The sequence below is a fragment of the Entelurus aequoreus genome, linkage group LG01 (assembly GCF_033978785.1).
Source record: "Entelurus aequoreus isolate RoL-2023_Sb linkage group LG01, RoL_Eaeq_v1.1, whole genome shotgun sequence".
In the NCBI taxonomy this organism is placed as follows: Eukaryota; Metazoa; Chordata; class Actinopteri; order Syngnathiformes; family Syngnathidae; genus Entelurus; species Entelurus aequoreus.
In genome coordinates, this window is record NC_084731.1 from 85345936 (window position 1) to 85368786 (window position 22851).

At 39.4% G+C, this 22851-nt stretch overlaps 1 protein-coding gene across 3 annotated transcripts in view; it reads left to right on the forward strand.

The window, feature by feature from the left end:
* LOC133658044 (interleukin-1 receptor accessory protein-like 1) overlaps nt 1-22851 on the forward strand; it is a 496379-nt gene that overhangs the window by 294939 nt on the left and 178589 nt on the right. For all 3 annotated transcript variants that reach the window (XM_062059657.1, XM_062059673.1, XM_062059665.1), the window contains exon 6: nt 15091-15165. In XM_062059657.1, coding sequence (XP_061915641.1) covers nt 15091-15165 — 75 coding nt within the window. The remainder of the gene's footprint in view (nt 1-15090; nt 15166-22851) is intronic.

Consider the following 22851-nt stretch of genomic DNA (forward strand, 5'->3'; position numbering starts at 1 on the left):
TGGGCTTAAATAATATAGACATGATTGACAACAGGTGCGCGAGTGCAAAACGTGAAAGTAATGGTCGCTATGGTGACAAAACAAACAAGAGTTCACAAAGAGTCCAAAAACAAAACCGAACGTAACTAAAACAAAACATGATCACACAGACGTGAAAGATAGTTTGGATTTGATTGATGTCCGTTTAAAGGCAAGCTGCAGAAAGCTGATTTTCTTTAGACTGCGTCATTTTCTGTTTTTGGAAATATCAGTGCCGTTTAATGATTGCATATTCTAAATGAAATCAATCAGACGTTCGCATTTTGATTAATCACGATCAATCACAGTAAATTACTTATGTGCATGATTTGTCGTATTTTACGGACTACAGCGCACCAGAAAATAATGAACAATTAAGGGCATACTTACTTGGCAGTATGAACAATGCCAACACTGTCATAAAGATGTGCCATATAGTGAAACCACACTAAACAACAACGACAAACACATTTTAGCAGAATATTTTCACCGCAACACAGCATAAACACTACAGAACAAATTCCCAGAATTCCCTGCAGCACCAACTCTTCCGGGACGCTACAATATAAACAAACGCCATCGGTGGATCTACACCTAACATCCACTGTAATGATACTACGTACAATAGCGTATTTAGTCGATACTATGATTACATCGATATTTTTTAACATCACAAAATCTTCTTTCATTTTTTTTAATTTATATATTTTATTGGCATCACATCTTCTTTCGTTTTTAAAAAATGTATATTATGTTTATAAACTCAGGAAATATTTCCCTGGACACATGAGGACTTTGAATATGACCAATGTATGATCCTGTAACGACTTGGCATCGGATTGATACCCAAATGTGTGGTATCATCCAAAACTAATGTAAAGTATCAAACAACAGAAGAATAAGTGATTATTACATTTTAACGGAAGTGTAGATAGAACATGTTAAAAAAGAATTGTGATTTAGGGCTATATAAATAAACATTGATTGATTGATTGATTGAAAGTAAGCAGATATTAACAGTAAATGAACAAGTAGATTAATAATTCATTTTCTACCACTTGTCCTTAATAATTTTGACAAAATAATAGAATGATAAATGACACAATATGTTACTGCATATGTCAGCAGACTAATTAGGAGCCTTTGTTTGTTTACTTACTAATAAAAGACAAGTTGTCTTGTATGTTCACTATTTTATTTAAGGACAAACTTGCAATAAGAAACATGTGTTTAATGTACCCTAAGATTTTGGTTAAAAAAAAAAAAAAAAGCAAATAATGCCATTTATTGAGGTCCCCTTTAAGTATTTTTTGTGGTCCTCTTTATTTAGAAAGGTACCGAAATACTTTTGGTACCGGTACCAAAATTATGGTATCGGGACAACACTAATACACACACACTTAGCACCTACTGGCAGAAATGTAGGTTGGCGCCTATGCATGGACATACATGAAAGAAAGCTTACTGATCAATACACTGTGTTTATTGCCTCACTATCATGAACGAGAGATGACAAACTGATCCACTTGGTCATCAGTGGATGTCCGAAAAGTTATACCAGTCATAATACGACAATATGAAACAGGAAATCCCGTCACGGTGGAGATTTGTTCCTGCGAGATCAAATCGATTTATCACCGCGAGCATGATGCGTAAACTTGGTTTAGTGTGAAGATGCGTGTGTCAGCGCACTTCTTCCGGTGCCTGAGATCCAACTAAATTCTCCCCTTTTGCTTCTCACCACAGCCATCGCCGCTCAAGATTGTTTGATAAACCGTAAAAGCTTTTTCCTCCTCCACCACCGCCACACTTCTTCTCTGACTCATCCTCAACTCCTCCCCTACGTGGTATTTTAGGCCCGTCGCCTTGAAACACATCGGCCTTCCTCCCGCCGCCTACCCTCCTTATCGTGGCGTGAATATCACTAAGTAAAGTATGAAGGATCAGCTGAGCGATGAGCGCCGACCTCCCTAGTCAACAACACCATATCCACACCGCCCCGGTCAACAAAGAGTCACCCACTCTGTCTATTTCAGTGCAGAGTTGCATTAACGTTTTGCAAAGATCTTGTATTAATAATGAGATTCAGACCATTGAACAAAAGGTTGCACACTGTCCAATTTGGAATAACCCATTAACCCGATTTTAGTAGTTTAGCAATGTCCTAATAATCTGACCTAATGACTTTTCAACTACAACAACATGTCTTTGGACATGTTTGGAATCTGTTCACTGCATCAGTGAGGGTCAAATCGCCAGTAATTATTCTAGGGTTGCATGATACATATGAGACCAATAATTATTGGGCAGAGGAATTATCATATCACTTAGACCAGACCTGGGCATTCTGCGGCCCGCGGGCCGCATCCGGCCCTTTGTGCGTCCCTGTCCAGCCCGCGTGAGGCCAATTATAAATTACAAAATCAATTTTAAAAAGTATCTATGTCGAGTGTGCAATACAACGGTGCTGCTTTTGTTTTGAAAATCGTTATTTGTATTACTTCCGTGTGGACGTATGCGTGATTGTGAGTGAATGTGAACAACTGCAATTACAAAATAAAGTTGAAAAAACATCTATGTCCTGCGCGCAATACAACTGTGCTGCTTTTATTTTGAAAAGTATTATTTATGGGCGTGTGTCCGTGTGTAACCTGCGAGTGAAGGTGCACATGCAGCGACAAGTGATGCACGGTTTACACCCGAGACGCCAAAAAGAGAAAAGTTGATGAGGAATGCCGTGTTTTCAACAAGACATGAACTGCAAAGCAACGTCCCCTCACCTAAGGTGCGTGCCTGCGCAATTGCGCACTGCTCAAGCGTCCGCTGCGCGCAGCAAGTATATATGCCGCGCACCAAATCAAATCCCATCTGAATTATAAACAAAATAAACATATTTATTCTATGGAATTTTGCAATGCAACTTTGAGTGACAGTGACAACAAGCGGCCCTAATGGTGTTCGTCAACACCGTTTACAACACCGTTCAATTATTGTAACGTCTATCGAGATGCTTCGAGGACAGGAATTATATCGATCACTTTATTGAACAAAACTGTTTGTATTCGGACATAACCACACCAAAAACATGAGTAAAACAATTCTATCTCGAAAAACTAGTCATTTTCTGCCGTACAAACCAGGCCAAAACCAACTTGTCATCTGTCACCAACACGCATAGCACTAAACCACTGGTGCGTTTAAGGCCACACAAAAAGTCGGACAACTCAAACACCACACAAAGTTACACTATGACTCCTCAGTCATACGTGTGCTTATTTTACTGTCATTTATTATTAATGTTAATTTATACATATTAGTCATGGAATGCTGTTACACACACTATGTTGAAGTATTACTATTATTATTAATTATTATTATTATTTATCTTACGGTATATATCAAAAATAATATTGAGCAAAATTTAATTGAAATATTGTCGATGTGGCCCTCAAGCAGTGCTCGGGTTGCTCATGCGGCCCCCGGTAAAAATTAATTGCCCACCCCTGACTTAGACTAAGACAAACTTTATTGATCCACAAGGGAAATTGTTCCACACAGTAGCTCAGTTTCATAGGATGGAAATAATGCAGGTATTAAGTAGACTAAATATGTACCATAGTAGCAATATAAAATATACACTATATTGCCAAAAGTATTTGGCCACATGCCTTTACTCTCATATGAACTTGAAGTGCCATCCCATGGAATTGTCCAAAATGTTTTGGTATCCTGGAGCGTTCAAAGTTCCTTTCGCTGGAACTAAGGGGCCAAGCCCAACTCCTAAAAAAACAACCCCACACCATAATTCCTCCTCCACTAAATTTCACACTTGGCACAATGCAGTCCGAAATGTAGCGTTCTCCTGGCAACCTCCAAACCCAGACTGGTCCATCAGATTGCCAGATGGAAAAGCGTGATTCATCACTCCAGAGAAGGCGTCTCCACCGCTCTAGAGTCCAGTGGCGCTGTCCTTTACACCACTGCATCCCACGCTTTGCATTAGACTTGATGATGTATGGCTTAGATGCAGCTGCACGGCCATGGAAACCCATTCCATGAAGCTCTCTGCGTACTGTACGTGGGCTAATTGGAAGGTCACATGAAGTTTGGAGCTCTGTAGCAACTGACTGTGCAGAAAGTCTTTGCATTATGCGCTTCAGCATCCGCTGACCCCTTTCTGTCAGTTTACGTGACCTACCACTTGATGGCTGAGTTGCTGTTGTTCCCAAACTCTTAATTTTTCTTATAATAAAGTGGACTTTGGAACATTTAGGAGCGAGGAAATTCCACGACTGGATTTGTTGCACAGGTGGCGTCCTATTATAGTTCCACGCTGGAAATCACTGAGAGCGGCTCAAATGTTTGTAGAAACAGTCTCCATGCCTAAGTGCTTGATTTTATACACCGGGCCAAGTGATTAGGACACCTGATTCTCTTCATTTGGATGGGTGGCCAAATACTTTTGGCAATATAGTGTATGTAATATTTACATATTATATATACAGTATATAATATATACTGATATATTATATTATTATATTATATTATATTTTTATATAATATATACAATATATAACAAATCCCAATTACCATGTACAATAATACAGTATATGTAACAGCCACAGCAAAAAAAAATATTATTACACAATAGTAATAAAAGAAAAATAACTTGGATAACCATTTAAAAATAAAAATGCTTCAAAGGGGCGATATTCTGCATACTGTGATGTAGGTGGGTTAAAGCCCCACTTGAGATTTTTCAAATTTGGTTGATTTGGGTGACGCCAGTGGACCAAAGTGGTAATGTTTTACCAGAAGAAGACCACATTTCCCATGATGGCTAGCAAATATAGCGTCAAACTGACATGGTGTTCTCTCTAATATTGGCACAAATGGCTATGCTGATGTTAAATAGTAGACACGATCAAGAAATTATCTTCGATTGCGCTACAAACATGATGCTCCTACCAAGGATGTATCGGGGCGGATGATGGTCCGAAGCAAAGAAAGACCGAAGGAATTAGTGTGGAACTGCGAACTATCAAACTGGTGGCTATTTATTTCCGATAGCCAACATTAGCATTATCATTTTGATTTGAGCATCGAAAGTCACTTACCGTATTTTTCGGACTATAAGTCACAGTTTTTTTCATAGTTTGGCCGGGGGTGCGACTTATACTCAGGAGCGACTTATGTGTGAAATTATTAACACATTACTGTAAAATATCAAACAATATTATTATGCTCATTCACGTAAGAGACTAGACGTATAAGATGTCATGGGATTTAGCGATTAGGAGTGACAGATTGTTTGGTAAACGTATAGCATGTTCTATATGTTATAGTTATTTAAATGACTCTTAACAGCCTGTTGTTCACTATTCTTTATTCATTTTAAATTGCCTTTCAAATGTCTATTCTTGGTGTTGGGTTTTATTAAATACATTTCCCCAAAAAATGCGATTTATACTCCAGTGCGACTTATATATGTTTTTTTTTCCTTCTTTAATATGCATTTTCGGCCGGTGCGACTTATACTCGGGTGCGACTTATACTCCGAAAAATACGGTACTAGTTTAGCAGGAACAGAGTCAAGGTAGCATCAACCAAAAACCTCACGCCAGCGCGTGAAAGCCGGGGCAATGTTAATCTTTGATTGTCCTTCATACGGGTAGCCTCCCTTTTTCTTTTTTCGTATTTTCAGACAAAACTTTTCGTTTCTTTGGTTGTTTTGGAGCTTCGACCATGATAGCAGTGATTGCACGTAGGCGTTCTTCTTTTAGTTTTCTGGCGACACGGAAGCGTTCACATCGACTTCAGTCTTTTTAACAAATGGGGGAGTGACTCTTGTCGTGAAGCAAGTCAGCACATTTGTATTTTTTTGTATTCATTTTCATTGGTTTTAGAACAAGAGGGTAGTATTATTTCTACTGTATATATTTTGACATTGAATAGTTGAAACATTTTGAAACATAAACAACATGACTGCAATATATTTGTTATTTCATGCTATAAATCACAAATGGCTATTCAGATAAAGGATGTTAGCTAATAGAATAAACATTGATTGTACTCTTTATGATTTTTGCATTTGGAGCAGTTAGAAGTGGAGAGGGAGTGGAAGAGACAGAAATTGGCTATAAAATCTAAGGCAGAATCCACTAAAGCAGAAACACTAAAACATCTTTAAATTGTGCTTTTTTATTGCAATTTTTTTATTGCAAATGTTTTATTGCAAATTTTTGCATGTTTTCAGCAATTGAACATTCAAAAATTTTAAAGGTTTATAAATCGATGTTCCACAGTATCTCGCTGGCATTTGTTCGTTTTGATTTTGCGTGATGTTTGTTGGGATGCATGGCGTCACGTTCTATCTATCATTTTGTGTTAAATACCTTCTTGTTTTTTTGTTGTAAACATGGGACCTCATTCAGCAATAAGTTCCTAACTTTTCCTCTTATCTTTCTTCCCAAGTGATTTCCTAAGAGGAGTCCATTCAAATTCATGACGTGTTCTTAAACGGCCAAATTGATCCCAGCTGCTGTTCTTAAGTTGCTGAATGCCAAATGGTTAGCGCGTGCTTGTCTATCATCATTTGCATACAAACACGCCCTTATATCCCCAATATGCATATGTAAACACCCTTAATTTACCACGAATTGATTAACGTCAACCCCGACTTAAACAAGTTGAAAAACGTATTCGGGTGTTACCATTTAGTGGTCAATTGTACGGAATATGTACTCTACTGTGCAGTCTACTAATAAAAGCTTCAATCAATCAATCAATCAATTCCGTAATTTGCATAGGTAAATGCCCTTAATTCCCCATATAAGGGCACAATTCCGGCGGCAAAAGCATTGTGTGTGTGTGTGTGTGTGTGTGTGTGTGTGTGTGTGTGTGTGTGTGTGTGTGTGTGTGTGTGTGTGTGTGTGTGTGTGTGTGTGTGTGTGTGTGTGTGTGTGTGTGTGCGTGCGTGCGTGCGTGCGTGCGTGCGTGCGTGCGTGCGTGCGTGCGTGCGTGCGTGCGTGCGTGCGTGCGTGCGTGCGTGCGTGCGTGCGTGCGTGCGTGCGTGCGTGCGTGCGTGCGTGCGTGCGTGCGTGCGTGCGTGCGTGCGTGCGTGCGTGCGTGCGTGCGTGCGTGCGTGCGTGCGTGCGTGCGTGCGTGCGTGCCCACAGTATTTTGAAATGTCTATTTATTGCTAATTTTGCTATATGTTTGTCTGTCTGTCTTATCTCTATCTATTTATCCATCTATGATATTAATGTAACATTAGACAATAGAAGTAAGGGGACTTGTCACACTTAAGAACAAATAGGCCACCCCAAGAGTGCTCTGGAGCACTTGTAGATCTTGTTCTTACCTACGAACAAATCCCAGCTAAGAAAACATCGGTGAATACACAAATCTCCTTAAAAACTTTGTAAGTGGGCCTAAGAACAACATTTCTTCTTAAGAACGGTTGCTGAATGGGGCCCATTGTACCCTTTCAGTGCTGTGCGTGTGCTGAACTCCTTTTTCTAACAACAAGCAGCAGGCTTTTTCTCTTGCAACTCGAACTCATAACAGGCAGCTGCAACAACGTCGCTCGGACCTACTCGGTGTAGAAACGTCATGAAAAGCCTCGTGCCGAATGAATGGAAAGACAAGCAGCCTGACTCACTTTAAACGTGCGTAACAAACTTATCACAATATTATCCTGTTGAGGAGGCGTTATTAAATATGCAATATCAAACAGAATTCCCTATCAGTCCACCTGCAGAATAAAGAGAATAATTGCAGGGCTGTAATTTGCTGGCGTGCAAGATGGCGACCATACACTTGCACTAACAAGGTTTGCACCGAAATCTCGCTTTCATTTCTTTTTCTCCGTCGGAACTCTCCCACACGCTCGCGCGCTCCTGCTATTCATCTGCAGAAGTGGTCTTTAATGAAGTGTGAACAGCGCACCGCAACTACCCATCCCCCTCCTCTTCTCTCCGTTTCCATCTTCCTTCGCCGTCACCCCAGGGAGCCACAGGAAAGACGGACGGAGCGACGCACCGCGAGCAAAAGACAAACCCCTCGTTGTCCCAACCGCTCCTCTGCCGATCTATCATCATGTGATCACAGGCATGCTTTAAGAGGCTCTCCCCAGCTAATAGTAACATCAGGCTGAACTGTGTGTGTGTGTGTGTGTGTGTGTGTGTGTGTGTGTGTGTGTGTGTGTGTGTGTGTGTGTGTGTGTGTGTGTGTGTGTGTGTGTGTGTGTGTGTGTGTGTGTGTGTGCTTTAAGAGGCTCTCCCCAGCTAATAGTAACATCAGGCTGAACTGTGTGTGTGTGTGTGTGTGTGTGTGTGTGTGTGTGTGCGTGCGTGCGTGCGTGCGTGCGTGCGTGCGTGCGTGCGTGCGTGCGTGCGTGCGTGCGTGCGTGCGTGTGCGCGCGCGGTTCTGAGTATGTTACAAAGCTGCAGGTCAAGTCAGCCCACTCCCACTCATAATCACAACAGCATTTAAATATTACAGCGAAGGAACAGAAAGTTTCACTGAATGTGTTTTTTCTCCGTGTTAATTCCAGCGTGTTAGCATCCTACTGACAAATGTATTCACCATTAGGGGTGTGAAACGTAGAGGAACCAGGGGTGACTATTCGATTTTAGAATCCATTCTGAATTTAACTGATTCTCGCAATTTGTTATTTGTAGGGGTGTAACGGTACGTGTATTTGTATTGAACCGTTTCGGTACGGGGGTTTCGGTTCGTTTCGAAGGTGTACCGAATGAGTACACATGCTAGCATATAAGTTGACCACATTAACCCTGGCAATGGACCCTGTGTGTATATGTATGTTATGCCATTGTTTACACATTTGGTAAATAAATAACCAAAAAATGTATATTTAGTTGTTTTCTTACTGTACCGAAAATGAACCAAACCGTGACCTCTAAACCGAGGTACGTACCGAACCGAAATTGTTGTGTACCGTTACACCCCTAATTATTTGGTATAGTAATTATAATGAACTTTTTTCAAAACAAGTTACCGGTTAGAAAATATCCTTCTGGTTGCATTAAGATGGCCTAAAAAAACATATTTTGAAAAATAGATTTTCATTAGAAAAAAAAAAAAAATATATATATATATATATATATATATATATATATATATATATATATATATATATATATATATATATATATATATATATATATTTACACTACCGTTCAAAAGTTTGGGGTCACATTGAATTGTCCTTATTTTTGAAGGAAAAGCACTGTACTTTTCAATGAAGATAACTTTAAACTAGTCTTAACTTTAAAGAAATACACTCTATACATTGCTAATGTGGTAAATGACTATTCTAGCTGCAAATGTCTGGTTTTTGGTGCAATATCTACATAGGTGTATAGAGGCCCATTTCCAGCAACTATCACTCCAGTGTTCTAATGGTACAATGTGTTTGCTCATTGGCTCAGAAGGCTAATTGATGATTAGAAAACCCTTGTGCAATCATGTTCACACATCTGAAAACAGTTTAGCTCGTCACAGAAGCTACAAAACTGACCTTCCTTTGAGCAGATTGAGTTTCTGGAGCATCACATTTGTGGGGTCAATTAAACGCTCAAAATGGCCAGAAAAAGAGAACTTTCATCTGAAACTCGACAGTCTATTCTTGTTCTTAGAAATGAAGGCTATTCCACAAAATTGTTTGGGTGACCCCAAACTTTTGAATGGTAGTGTGTATATATATATATATATATATATATATATATATATATATATATATATATATATATATATATATATATATATATATATATATATATATATATATATATATATATATATATATATATATATATATATATATATAAATAAATAAATGTATGTATGTATGCACTGTATATATATATATATGTATATATATATATATATATATATATATATATATATATATATATATATATATGTATGTATGTATGTATGCATGCATGCATGCATGCATGCATGTATGTATGTATGTATGTATGTATGTATGTATGTATGTATGTATGTGTGTGTGTGTGTGTGTGTGTGTGTGTGTGTGTGTGTGTGTGTGTGTGTGTGTGTGTGTGTGTGTGTGTGTGTGTGTGTGTGTGTGTGTGTGTGTGTGTGTGTGTGTGTGTGTGTGTGTGTGTGTGTGTGTGTGTGTGTGTGTGTGTGTGTGTAGGATGTAAATAGATTTTTTGTGCACCTGTTAATCATGATTATTGATAATATGCAACAATGTTTGAAATATGACTATTACTATGGTATATTGTACTAACAGAAATATAAATAACAGGACTCAGACTCTTATTTTGTATTTTCCATTTCCTGTTATTGACCAGTGCCCGCAGCTTTGCTTTGCCGTGGTGGTGCAAATGTGTGGAATTGGTAATCAGCGTTTGCTAACCGCTACCACGTTGTCATTACTATTCTGAATCGGCCTCTAACTTTTGTTCAATGCTTCCTGTTGCATCATCGGAAGTTATTTCTTGCTGGATACGTCGTCGCGTACATTTTTTTTGGAATGTTTACACGAGGCAACAACCGTGCTTTTTCTACAGCCTGCCTTTTTGTTTATGTTCATACTTATATACTATTATATAATCAATAAGCACTGGAACATGGCTGAGTTGAATTAAATCATCCTAACTAGGGATGTCCGATAATGGCTTTTTGCCGATACCCGATATGCCGATATTGTCCAACTCTTTAATTACCGATACCGATATCAACCGATATCGATATCAACCGATATATACAGTCGTGGAATTAACACATTATTATGCCTAATTTGGACAACCAGGTATGGTGAAGATAAGGCACTTTTTAAAAAAATGAATCAAATAAAATAAGATAAATAAATTAAAAACATTTTCTTGAATAAAAAAGAAAGTAAAACAATATAAAAACAGTTACATAGAAACTAGTAATTAATGAAAATTTGTAAAATTAACTGTTAAAGGTTAGTATTATTAGTGGACCAGCAGCACGCACAATCATGTGTGCTTACGGACTGTATCCCTTGCAGACTGTATTGATATATATTGATATATAATGTAGGAACCAGAATATTAATAACAGAAAGAAACAACCCTTTTGTGTGAATGAGTGTAAATGGGGGAGGGAGGTTTTTTGAGTTGGTGCACTAATTGTAAGTGTATCTTGTTTTTTTTATGTGGATTTAATTAAAAAAATAATTTTTTTTTAAAAACGATACTGATAAAAAAAAAAACGATACCGATAATTTCCGATATTACATTTTAACGCATTTATCGGCCACTAATATCGGCAGACCGATATTATCGGACATCTCTAATCCTAACTCATGATGTGAATATATTTCATGCTTCTTTCATATCTATCCGTATTGTGCAAATTGCATGTCGTGACCACTGACTACTGTACATAGACGCCGACACCTTCCGCATTCCTGTTTGAAATGTCTTCTGTAAGCGCTCTTACGCTTCATGTCCCAATGAAACAAAATAATCTCAGCGGACTTTGTGTGGGGGAAAAGGGTAATTAAGGTAATGAGATTTCTTTACGCTGCACTGAAGCACGCTAAGCACAAGCAAGTGCATGATTTGATGTTCCCCCTTTTATTTATTTTGCATGTGTTTTGGTCTTGTTATTAATGGGTTCACACACAGTAAAACAATGTTATAACTGCAGTTATCTCTACAAGAACCCCGGACTGGCAACCATAGTTACGGTCATCACTATTGTACAAAAATGACAAAGGTTCTATAACTACAGTCTTCTTCATTTTGGGTATATAAGCCGCAACCACTAAAAAATATATTTTTCCGTGTCTTAGCCGCACCGGACTATAAGCCGCAGATACACTATATTGCCAAAAGTATTTGGCCACCTGCCTTGACTCACATATGAACTTGAAGTGCCATCCCATTCCTAACCCATAGGGTTCAATATGATGTCTGTCCACCTTTTGCAGCTATTACAGCTTCAACTCTTCTGGGAAGGCTGTCCACAAGGTTGCGGAGTGTGTTTATAGGAATTTTCCACCATTCTTCCAAAAGTGCATTGGTGAGGTCACACACTGATGTTGGTCGAGAAGGCCTGGCTCTCAGTCTCCGTTCTAATTCATCCCAAAGGTGTTCTATCGGGGTGAGGTCAGGACTCTGTGCAGGCCAGTCAAGTTCATCCACACCAGACTCTGCCATCCATGTCTTTATGGACCTTGTCATTTTGGAAGAAGAAGGGGCCCGCTCCAAACTGTTCCCACAAGGTTGGGAGCATGGAATTGTCCAACATGTTTTGGTATCCTGGAGCATTCAAAGTTCCTTTCACTGGAACTAAGGGGCCAAACCCAGGTCCTGAAAAACAACCCCACACCATAATTCTGATCATTTGGATGGGTGGCCAAATACTTTTGGAAATATAGTGTATATACGTTGTGAAATGAGTTATTTGCACATAATTATTTTGTAAATAAAAAACCTTAATTGCTTCCCAATGGTGTCTGTGACGCGGCAGTAAAACGGCAAACAAAACAGAAGTCATCATAGCTGTGGAAGCTAGCTCTCCAATCAGCTAAACAGACTCAAAAACTCCACAGTGACGTCTTGGTGAATTTACTGAGGAAATTATAAAACTGAAACGAAACAAAAAAATAATGCTTTTGTAAGTTAATATGATTAACACATACACTTATAAACTTGTTAGCATATTAGCTAATGCTAACGACGCTAGCTTCATTACATTATGATAGCACGTATAAACATGCATGAAAACACCCCCACATACATCACACATGGGTCGGTTTGGTATCTATAAACAGTTTTAGTTACATTGTGAAACTTACAAACGTTGCTTAGACTGATGAATTGAAGAATACTTTCGAGCAGAAATGCCATTGACGGTTTTACTTCCAGTTCATAGCATTAACACAGGAAGTACACGTTCAAACCGCAACACCTGCAGTGAGTGAACTCGTCCAAAAGATGGCGCCGTAGCACAAATAATAACACACCATTTCAGTGTCTCTGCTTGGGTTTATTGAAAACTATTTAACACAGGGGTGTCAAACTCAAATACAGAGTGGGCCAAAATGTAAAACTGAACAAAGCCGCGGGCCAAGATTGAACAAATGAACCTTTTAATAGGGACCCAAACAAGTTTTGCATTAAATATTGAACAAGCAAGGCTTATATAACTTTATAGTGACATGCAAAATCCAGTTTCAAATAATAATAATAATAATTCAAAAATATCAATGGCATATAAAATACAATTTAAATAAAAATGTAATGCCTCTTTTCTATTTGCAGCCTTCTGAGGTAAATATCAAAATAAACTTTTTCCACAGGCTAATAATAAATTTGAAAATAAAATAACAATAATGAATAAATCAAACATTCAAGCATTGAAGTAGCAAGAGAAAGTGCATGAATAAAATGTTAATTATTGCTCAGTTTGCTACACTGATTTGCTTTAACACTGAATATGGAACAAGCAACGCTTATATAACTTAATAGTGCAAAATCAGCTTTCAAAAAACAAACGAAAAAACATCAATGGTATATTAAATAAAATGTAAATAAAAAATTGAATGCCTCTTTTTTATTTGCAGCCTTCTAAGGTAAATATCAACATTAACTTTTTCCACAGGCTAATAAATTTGAAAATAAAATAACAATGAATAAATCAACCATTCAGGCCTTTTTACTGCTCAGTTTGACACACACTGATCTAATCTGATGTGCCCAAGCCAGATACCTGCCATCTTCTCTGGGATGCTAGTTCGTTAATGTCGGGGCTCAGGTGGGCGGGGTTTGGTGGTAGCGGGGGGTGTATATTGTAGCGTCCCGGAAGAGTTAGTGCTACAAGGGGTTCTGGGTATTTCTTCTGTTGTGTTTATGTTGTGTTACGGTGCGGATGTTCTCCCGAAATATGTTTGTCATTCTTGTTTGGTGTGGGTTCACAGTGTGGCGCATATTTGTAACAGTGTTGAAGTTGTTTATACGTCCACCCTCAGTGTGACATGTATGGCTGTTGATCAAGTATGCGTTGCATTCACTTATGTGTATGTAGAAGCCGCATGTATCGTGTGACAGGGGCCGCCACGCTGTTTGTATGGAGGAAAAGCAGACGTGACGACAGATTGTAGAGGACGATAAAGGCAGTTGTAGATAATGCATATGTTTAAGAGCTATTTCTTTATTCATAATCATGTTTGAATCAGCTCATATTTTTTTCCTTAATTTTACTCTGTATACTAGTTTCTCTTTGTCTTCAGATTGCCTGGTTAGACAGGGTCGTAAACCATCAGGAATGTGAACACAACCCCCAAGTCTCTCTTCTTATCAGTGTTGAGGGGGGATGGGGGCTTTCTTTGTGTGAAAAGAGTTTTTTTTTTTGCCTGTGGAAGGCCAGATCAACTTGGGCTGCGCATTCGTATGTGTTGTTCGAGGCTGGTCTCTATTCTCAAATATTTGACAATAAAAATACAAAATACCTATTCTGTGCTTGGTGGTACCTTTTGAGTTCAGTTGATATGTCATTAAGGAACTTGGGACTGACCAGCGTTTTACATCCCACTTGGAGGAACATCTGGTCAAACGCAACACAGTGCATTTAAGGCACTGCCTAAATATTGTTGTCCGGGTGGAAATTGTGAGAAATTCGGGAGAATGGTTGCCCCGGGAGACTTTCGAAAGAGGCACTGAAAATCGGGAGGGTTGGCAAGTATGAGTATTAGCGGTGAATGCGGTATTATACAGCGGCACCGCCGCTGTATAATACCGGCGGGCCAGCTCTAATGTTAATTTGATATTGCCTCAAGGGCCAAATGAAATTACACGGCGGGCCAAATTTGAGTTTGACACCCATGATTTAACACAAAACATGATGGCTTTTAGCGAAGGAAAAAATGTAAACCATCAATTAAGGTTCAAAGCGTAGGAAATTAGTAGCGCCTCAGAGTCCGGAGTTTACAGTACTTTTCTAGGCAGATGTTGAGCTCTGTGTTGGATATTCCTCTCGATTCCCAAGATTGTGCTCGTAAATGATTAAACGCTCGCTCTCTTCTTTGTCTCTCACCAGCTCCTCTGACAGACAAGCCACCCAAAATCCTCTCCCCGTCCGAGAGCCAGACGAGCATCATCGAGATGGCACCAGGTAAGAAAACAATCCGCACTGGGGCATCAATGGCATCCGTTGCCTCTGTCGGTGGTGCACATGGCGTCATGCTCACAGCCTATGCCCACTCATCACAATGGCATTGTTTCAGCTTTTTAGATCAGGGCATCCGTGCCAATCTTTGTGCGACACATTTCCAGTATGAAGGATAAGTAGGTCTTGTTCTATTTAACCGTGGATTGTTGTTTTTCACGGCACACTGTGTGCGTGTGTTGTGATTTTGTGGATTTAACGACCAATGTGTGGCTTGTTTTTGCACTCGTCAAGTCGAGCATGCTCATCCACCAGCACCTCATGTTTGCTCAGAAATAATGAGTCTTCAGTTATCCCAGTGCCTCCTGTGCCTTAATTCTGACTCATGTGACTGCCGTGGATTCTTCTCTGCGGAACTCAAGGGAAAATTCCAGCTCGGTGCCTTATTAGGAGCAAAAGCAGGAGGTAAAATGGGTCAAGATGGAGGCTTTCTTTAAATAAGTTTCTGGCTCACAAAGGTAAAAGGTAGCATTCAGGAAATGGGCCCAAATTGCTCAAATTTGTGATGCATCGTCGACTTTTTGATATATATAAATGTGGTTATGTCTTTTTAAAAATCAAGTTACCTGACTGCAAGAATGGTAATATAACAGTGGTGGCAAAGAAAAGTATGCGTACCTTTCAATTAGGGGCGAAAAATGCAAGGTGAGTTTTTACTAGAGATGATCCCAAAACACATTTCTGTTTTTCAGTCTAAAAACTGACATTAAAACTAGAGATGTCCGATAATATCGGACTGCCGATATCATCGGCCGATAAATGCTTTAAAATGTAATATCGGAAATTAACGGTATCGGTTTCAAAAAGTAAAATGTATGACTTTTTAAAACGCCGCTGTACGGAGTGGTACACGGACGCAGGGAGAAGTACAGAGCAGTTGCGTCTCCCAGTCATACTTGCCAACCCTCCCGATTTTCCCGGGAGACTCCCGAATTTCAGTGCCCCTCCCCCGAAAATCTCCCGGGGCAACCATTCTCCCGAATTTCTCCAGATTTCCACCCAGACAACAATATTGGGGGCGTGCCTTAAAGGCACTGCCTTTGCCCAGACACATAATATCTACAGCTTTTCACACACAAAAGTGAATGCAAGACATACTTCAACAGCCATACAGGTCACACCGAGGGTGGACGTATAAAGAACTTTAACACTGTTACAAATATGCGCCACACTGTGAACCCACACCAAACAAGAATAACAAACACATTTCGGGAGAACATTCGCACCGTAACACAACATAAACACAACAGAACAAATACCCAGAACCTCTTGCAGCACTAACTCTTCCCCCCCAACCCCGCCTACCTAAACCTCCTCATGTCCCAAATTCCAAGCTGCTGTTTTGAGGCATGTTAAAAAAAAAAAATTCACTTTGTGACTTCAATAATAAATATGGCAGTGCCATATTGGCATTTTTTTCCATAACTTGAGTTGATTTTAGAAAACCTTGTTACATTGTTGAATGCATCCAGCGGGGCATCACAACAAAATTAGGCCTAATAATGTGTTGATTCCACGACTGTATATATCGGTACCGGTTGATATCGGAATCAGTATTTAAGAGTTGGGCAATATCGGAATATCGGATATCGGCAAAAAAGCCATTATCGGACATCTGTAATTAAAACTATATTCTATTATTTTCTACCCCGCCCAAGCAGAGTTGCTTGGGGTTTAGTCCAAATAAACCGAGAGGTTAACCTCAGTGTGTGTGTTTTTGACACACGTCGCTTTTGAGCTATGTCGTTCCTGGCACCTCTTCTCATCATCGAAACTAGTATGCTATGTGTGTGTGCGTGTGCGTGAAAAGTGTGTGTAGATTGCAAAGATTCAAACACAGGGTGGACTGATTGTGTTTCGTTCCTCAAGCAGAATGGAGTGCACAGAGAATAACTCCTTACGCATTCCATTCCACTAAGGTGAAAAATATTCCTCTAACACAGGGGTGTCCAAAGTGCGGCCCGGGGGCCGTTTGCGGCCCGCAGCTAATTGTTTACCGGCCCGCCACACATTCTGCAAAAATTGCAAAATTTATAATATTGCAAACATTTTAAAAAAGTGGAATGAGGTGAAATCTAACAAGAAAAATTTGCAATGTTGACACAAAGCTGCCATGCAGGCTGTTTTTTTTCTTTTGTCTTTGTTTATTTTTCTTTTTTTTGCCATTGCTAAAAAAGAAAAAAAGACTAAAAATCTATGTTATAGTGAATTATTACTTAAAAAAATATTACTTTAAAATGTTTTATGTGGAAAAAATATTGCATATATTGTGTGGTTGCCATATAAAAACATCAAAGTTTTATTTGACAAAAGAGCATAAAACAAACAAAATAAATGATAATAAATGATAAATGGGTTATACTTGTATAGCGCTTTTCTACCTTCAAGGTACTCAAAGCGCTTTGACACTATTTCCACATTCACCCATTCACACACACATTCACACACTGATGGCGGGAGCTGCCATGCAAGGCGCTAACCAGCACCCATCAGGAGCAAGGGTGAAGTGTCTTGCCCAAGGACACAACGGACGTGATTAGGATGGTAGAAGGTGGGGATTGAACCCCAGTAACCAGCAACCCTCCGATTACTGGCACGGCCACTCTACCAACTTCGCCACGCCGTCCCTAATAATAATAGTTCAAACGTAAAATCGACAGATATATCTGAAGTTGATCTCGTAATTTAAGTGTTAAAAGTTTTAAAAAAACTAATAAAAATGTATCACTTTATGAGTGGGGGACCTTTTGAATCCCAAATATATTTAGTAGGATTTTAGGGACGGGGGCGTGGTTAAGAGGAGAGTATATTTACAGCTCGAATTCACCAACTCAAGTATTTCATATATATATATATATATATATATATATATATATATATATATATATATATATATATATATATATATATATATATATATATATATATATATATATAAATACTTGACTTTCAGTGAATTCTAGCTATGTATATATATATATATATATATATATATATATATATATATATATATATATATATATATTTATTTTATTATATATAAATAAAAGAAATACTTGAATTTTAGTGTTCATTTATTTACACATATACACACACACACACAACACTCATCTACTCATTGTTGTACTTGAAAGTACAATGCTTTGTTAAGGGTTGAATTGGCCATCCTCTTTCTATTCTCTGTCACTATTTTTCTAACCATGCTGAACACCCTCTTTGATGATGCATTGCTGTGTGGCACGCACAAAAGTGCTTTCATCAAATGCACGAGAGTGTGGAATCTTCCATCTCTCCCTAGTATGGCCCAAAACTTTGTCCAGTTTACATCTGCTGTGACAACTAGAAACACACGAGCCTCCACCAGGGGGCAGTGTAGCGTACCCAGATGTAAAACCTCTTTTGCACTATCAGCCTTTTCATATAAAGCCATAAAGGAATGGAACGACCTCACAACAAACTTGAAAAGTCTAACAGATTACTCTTCATTCACAATTGAAGTTAAAAAGTGGCTTTGGAGCAATCAAAGCTGCTCACACGGTCACTAAGATGGGCATTATGTTTGACACATCAACCTAATGTGTATTATGTTTATCCATGAGAGCATTTTTTATTGTAAATTGTGAGGTGTGTCTGTTAAAATCATGGTTGTTTTTACAAATGATGACAGATGTGAACAAAAGCATGTATTGTCTTTGTGTGATGATGTAAATGAGGTGTGGTTGTATTGTATATTAACTATGTGTCCATGAAAGGGCATTTTATGACTTTTTTCTTAATACTTGTGTATGATTTTATTGTCATAATTTTATTGTATGATTTTTGTATCCCTTTAATTTAGGTAGCCAGGGACTGCAGATGGAAATTAGCTATTTAGCTATAATCTGGTACAGAACATATCTGTCTTTGAGCTTAATGTTTCTGTACATTGTCCCTTCAAATAAAGACTAAACTAAAACCGGTCAATCCTTGCTTCCTGGGGAAGATCTTCCCTGGCAAGCAATTGGTACTCCAGTACTTGTACCCGGAGGCTGGTCAGGTCCAATCGCAGCTGTGGCAGACTTTTTTTTGGGGGGGCGTGGCCTCCAGCTCCGGCTGAATAAAGGGAGTTTGTCGGGAGAAAATCTCTGTCGTGAGGTTGTCGGGAGAGGCGCTGAATATCGGGATTCTCCCGTTAAAAACGGGAGGGTTGGCAAGTATGTAATCAGCTCAGTGAAAAATGGTAAGCAAAATAGAGATTTTACTATCAAACATAACATTTATTACCACATGAACACAGACAAATGTACCAGAAAATGGTTCTGTTGAGTATCGATTCCCAGGTACTGGGATTTGGTGCCGTAGTGTCTCAAATCTAACCTCAAAATCTGAGACCATTGTTTGACTGCACCCCTCTAGTCGGGCGTGAAGTTCTGCCTCAAGTGGAGGAGTTCAAGTATCTTGGGGTCTTGTTCACGAGTGAGGGAAGAATAGAATGCGAGATTGACAGACAGATCTGCAGTGAAGCAGTCACTGCATTGGTCTGTTGTGGTGAAGAAGGAGCTGAGCCAGAAGGCGAAGCTCTCGATTTACAGGTCAGTCTATGTTCCTACCCTCACCTATGGTCACGAGCTTTGGGTGATGACCGAAAGGACAAGGTGGCGAATACAAGTGGCAGAAATGAGCTTCCTCCGCACGATGTCTGGGATCCCCCTCAGAGATAGGGTGAGGAGCTCGGTCACCCGGGAGAGACTCAGAGTAGAGCCGCTGCTCCTTCACGTGGAGAGGAGCCAGCTGATATGGCTCGGGTATCTACTACGGATGCCTCCTGGACGCTTCCCTGGTGAGGTGTTTCAGGCATGTCCAGCCAGAAGGAGACCTCGGGGCAGACCTAGGACAGGTTGGAGGGACTATGTCTCACAGGTGGCCTGGGAACACCTCGGTATCCCCAATGTAGAACTAGAGTCGGTGGCCGGGGACAGGAAAGTCTGGATGGATGGATGGATGGATGGATGGATGGATGGATGGATGCATGGTCTCAAATGTGAAACATACCCAACCCTAACTGGCATTGAGTCAAAAGTACTGATTGTATAAAATATATATATTTTTAAATTTTATAAAGGTTTTAAATGTAAACAATACCCACTCCTGGTTATTACTGTGTGATGTGAGCGCTTAAAGGCCTACTGAAATGAGATTTTCTTATTTAAACGGGGATAGCAGGTCCATTCTATGTGTCATACTTGATCATTTCGCGATATTGCCATATTTTTGCTGAAAGGATCTAGTAGAGAACATCGACAATAAAGTTTGCAACTTTTGGTCGCTGATAAAAAAAAGCCTTGCCTGTACCGGAAGTAGCGTGACGTCACAGGTTGTGGAGCTCCTCACATCTGCACATTGTTTACAATCATGGACGCCAGCAGCGTGAGCGATTCGGACCGAGAAAGCGACGATTACCCCATTAATTTGAGCGAGGATGAAAGATTTGTGGATGAGGAAAGTGAAAGTGAATGATTAGAGGGCAGAGGAAGCTATTCAGATATGGAAGATGCTGTGAGAGGCGGGTGGGACCTGATATTCAGCTGGGAATGACTAAAACAGTAAATAAACACAAGACATATATATACTCTATTAGCCACAACACAACCAGGCTTATATTTGATATGCCACAAATTAATCGCGCTTAACAAACACCTCCCCCCTCCCTTCCATATAACCCGCCAATACAACTCAAACACCCGCACAACACACTCAATCCCACAGCCCAAAGTACCGTTCACTTCCGCAAAGTTCATACAGCACATATATTTCCCCAAAGTTACATACGTGACATGCACATAGCGGCACGCACGGACGGGCAAGCGATCAAATGTTTGGAAGAAAGCTGCGTACTCACGGTAGCGCGTATCCAACTCAAAGTCCTCCTGGTTGTGTTGCTACAGCCAGCCGCTAATACACCGATCCCACCTACAGCTTTCTTCTTTGCTGTCTTCATTGTCCATTAAACAAATTGCAAAAGATTCACCAACACAGATGTCCAGAATACTGTGGAATTTTGCGATGAAAACAGAGCTGTTTGTATTGGGACACAATGGTGTCCCAATACTTCCGCACAATCCGTGACGTCACGCGCAAACGTCATCATACCGAGACGTTTTCAGCCGGATATTTCCCGGGAAATTTAAAATTGCACATTATAAGTTAACCCGGCCGTATTGGCATGTGTTGCAATGTTAAGATTTCATCATTGATATATAAACTATCAGACTGTGTGGTCGGTAGTAGTGGGTTTCAGTAGGCCTTTAAATGTTTACAATTGTTTCCAGAGGTCATTCTAGTTTGAATCTTCTCTCGATAGAACAGAATTGTCATTGCCTGCGACATAAGAGATTGTTAGTGTTTTCCTGTGTGTCGTGTTTTGTTTCTGTCTTGTGCTTTTATTTTGGTGGCAATGCCGTTTTACTTTTGTAGCCTGTTTAGTCTTCTCTATGCTTCCAGAGCACTTCCCAGCTCTTGCCTTTTGTTTGTTCACGTATTAAATACCTTTTTTTTTGTTTTGTTTACCTGCACACTGCCTCCAGTTGACATTTTCCACTGTTAGAGATGCAGAGCTTTTATTGCTTATGTGATGTTTACCCGGTCAGATTTTGGTCGCTGACATGTTGTTCTTCAATGAGCATCATTAAGAAATTATGAGGCGTTTTTAAAAAAATTGTAAAAACCAAGCTGATGAAATGAATTGTGGAATATTTACCTTTTCTTGACTTGATCAATGTCAGCGGGCAGCGATTATCCCCAGAGACCGTCTGCAGCTGTATGGATTTGATGATATGATGTTTGGCATCTTCTCAGATTGATTCAAGCTACATTTTCAATCTATAAAGATTGGTATTGATTCCTTGCGCCTCTTGCTGGCAATATTCTGTAGAATGTCGCAGAAAGTCAAGACGCGTGCTCTGGATCATGGTTCAGATAAATACCACTGATATAAAAATAGGGCAGCAAGTTAAGAGAATCGCGCTCAGTTTTTTAATGTTTTGTTGTTTTCTCCCTGAAACGGAATTCACGTCTTTGGGTTTGCGATCAAATGGGTTTTCATTTTACATCAGAGGTTTCCAAAGTGCGGTTCGGAGGTCATTGGCGGCCTGCAGCTCAAGTTGGGGTTTTTTTGGCCCGCTGCATATTGTCGAAATAAAACAAAGAAAATAAAAAGGTAAGAAAAAAGCGATAAACAACTAATGTAATGACAAAAAATTGAAATTGTCACACTAATAACTAATAATCATAGCCTTTGCCACCTACAACACAAAGCTGACAGAAAGTTGTATTGTTAAATATGTATACTGTCTGTTTTTAGCATTTTTTTAAAAATTATTTGTTTTATAAAATATTTAATGGCCCCCGCATGTTTTTAAAATTTTAAGTATGCAGCCCTTAGTGAAAAATTTCACACACCCCTGGTTAGAGGTGGGAATCTTTGGGCTCCTCACGATTTGATTACGATTACGATTCAGGAGCTACGATTCGATTAAAAAAATCGGGGTAACACTTTAGTATGGGGAACATATTCACCATTAATTAGTTGCTTATTAACATGCAAATTAGTAACATGTTGGCTCTTAATTAGTCATTATTAAGTACTTCTTAATG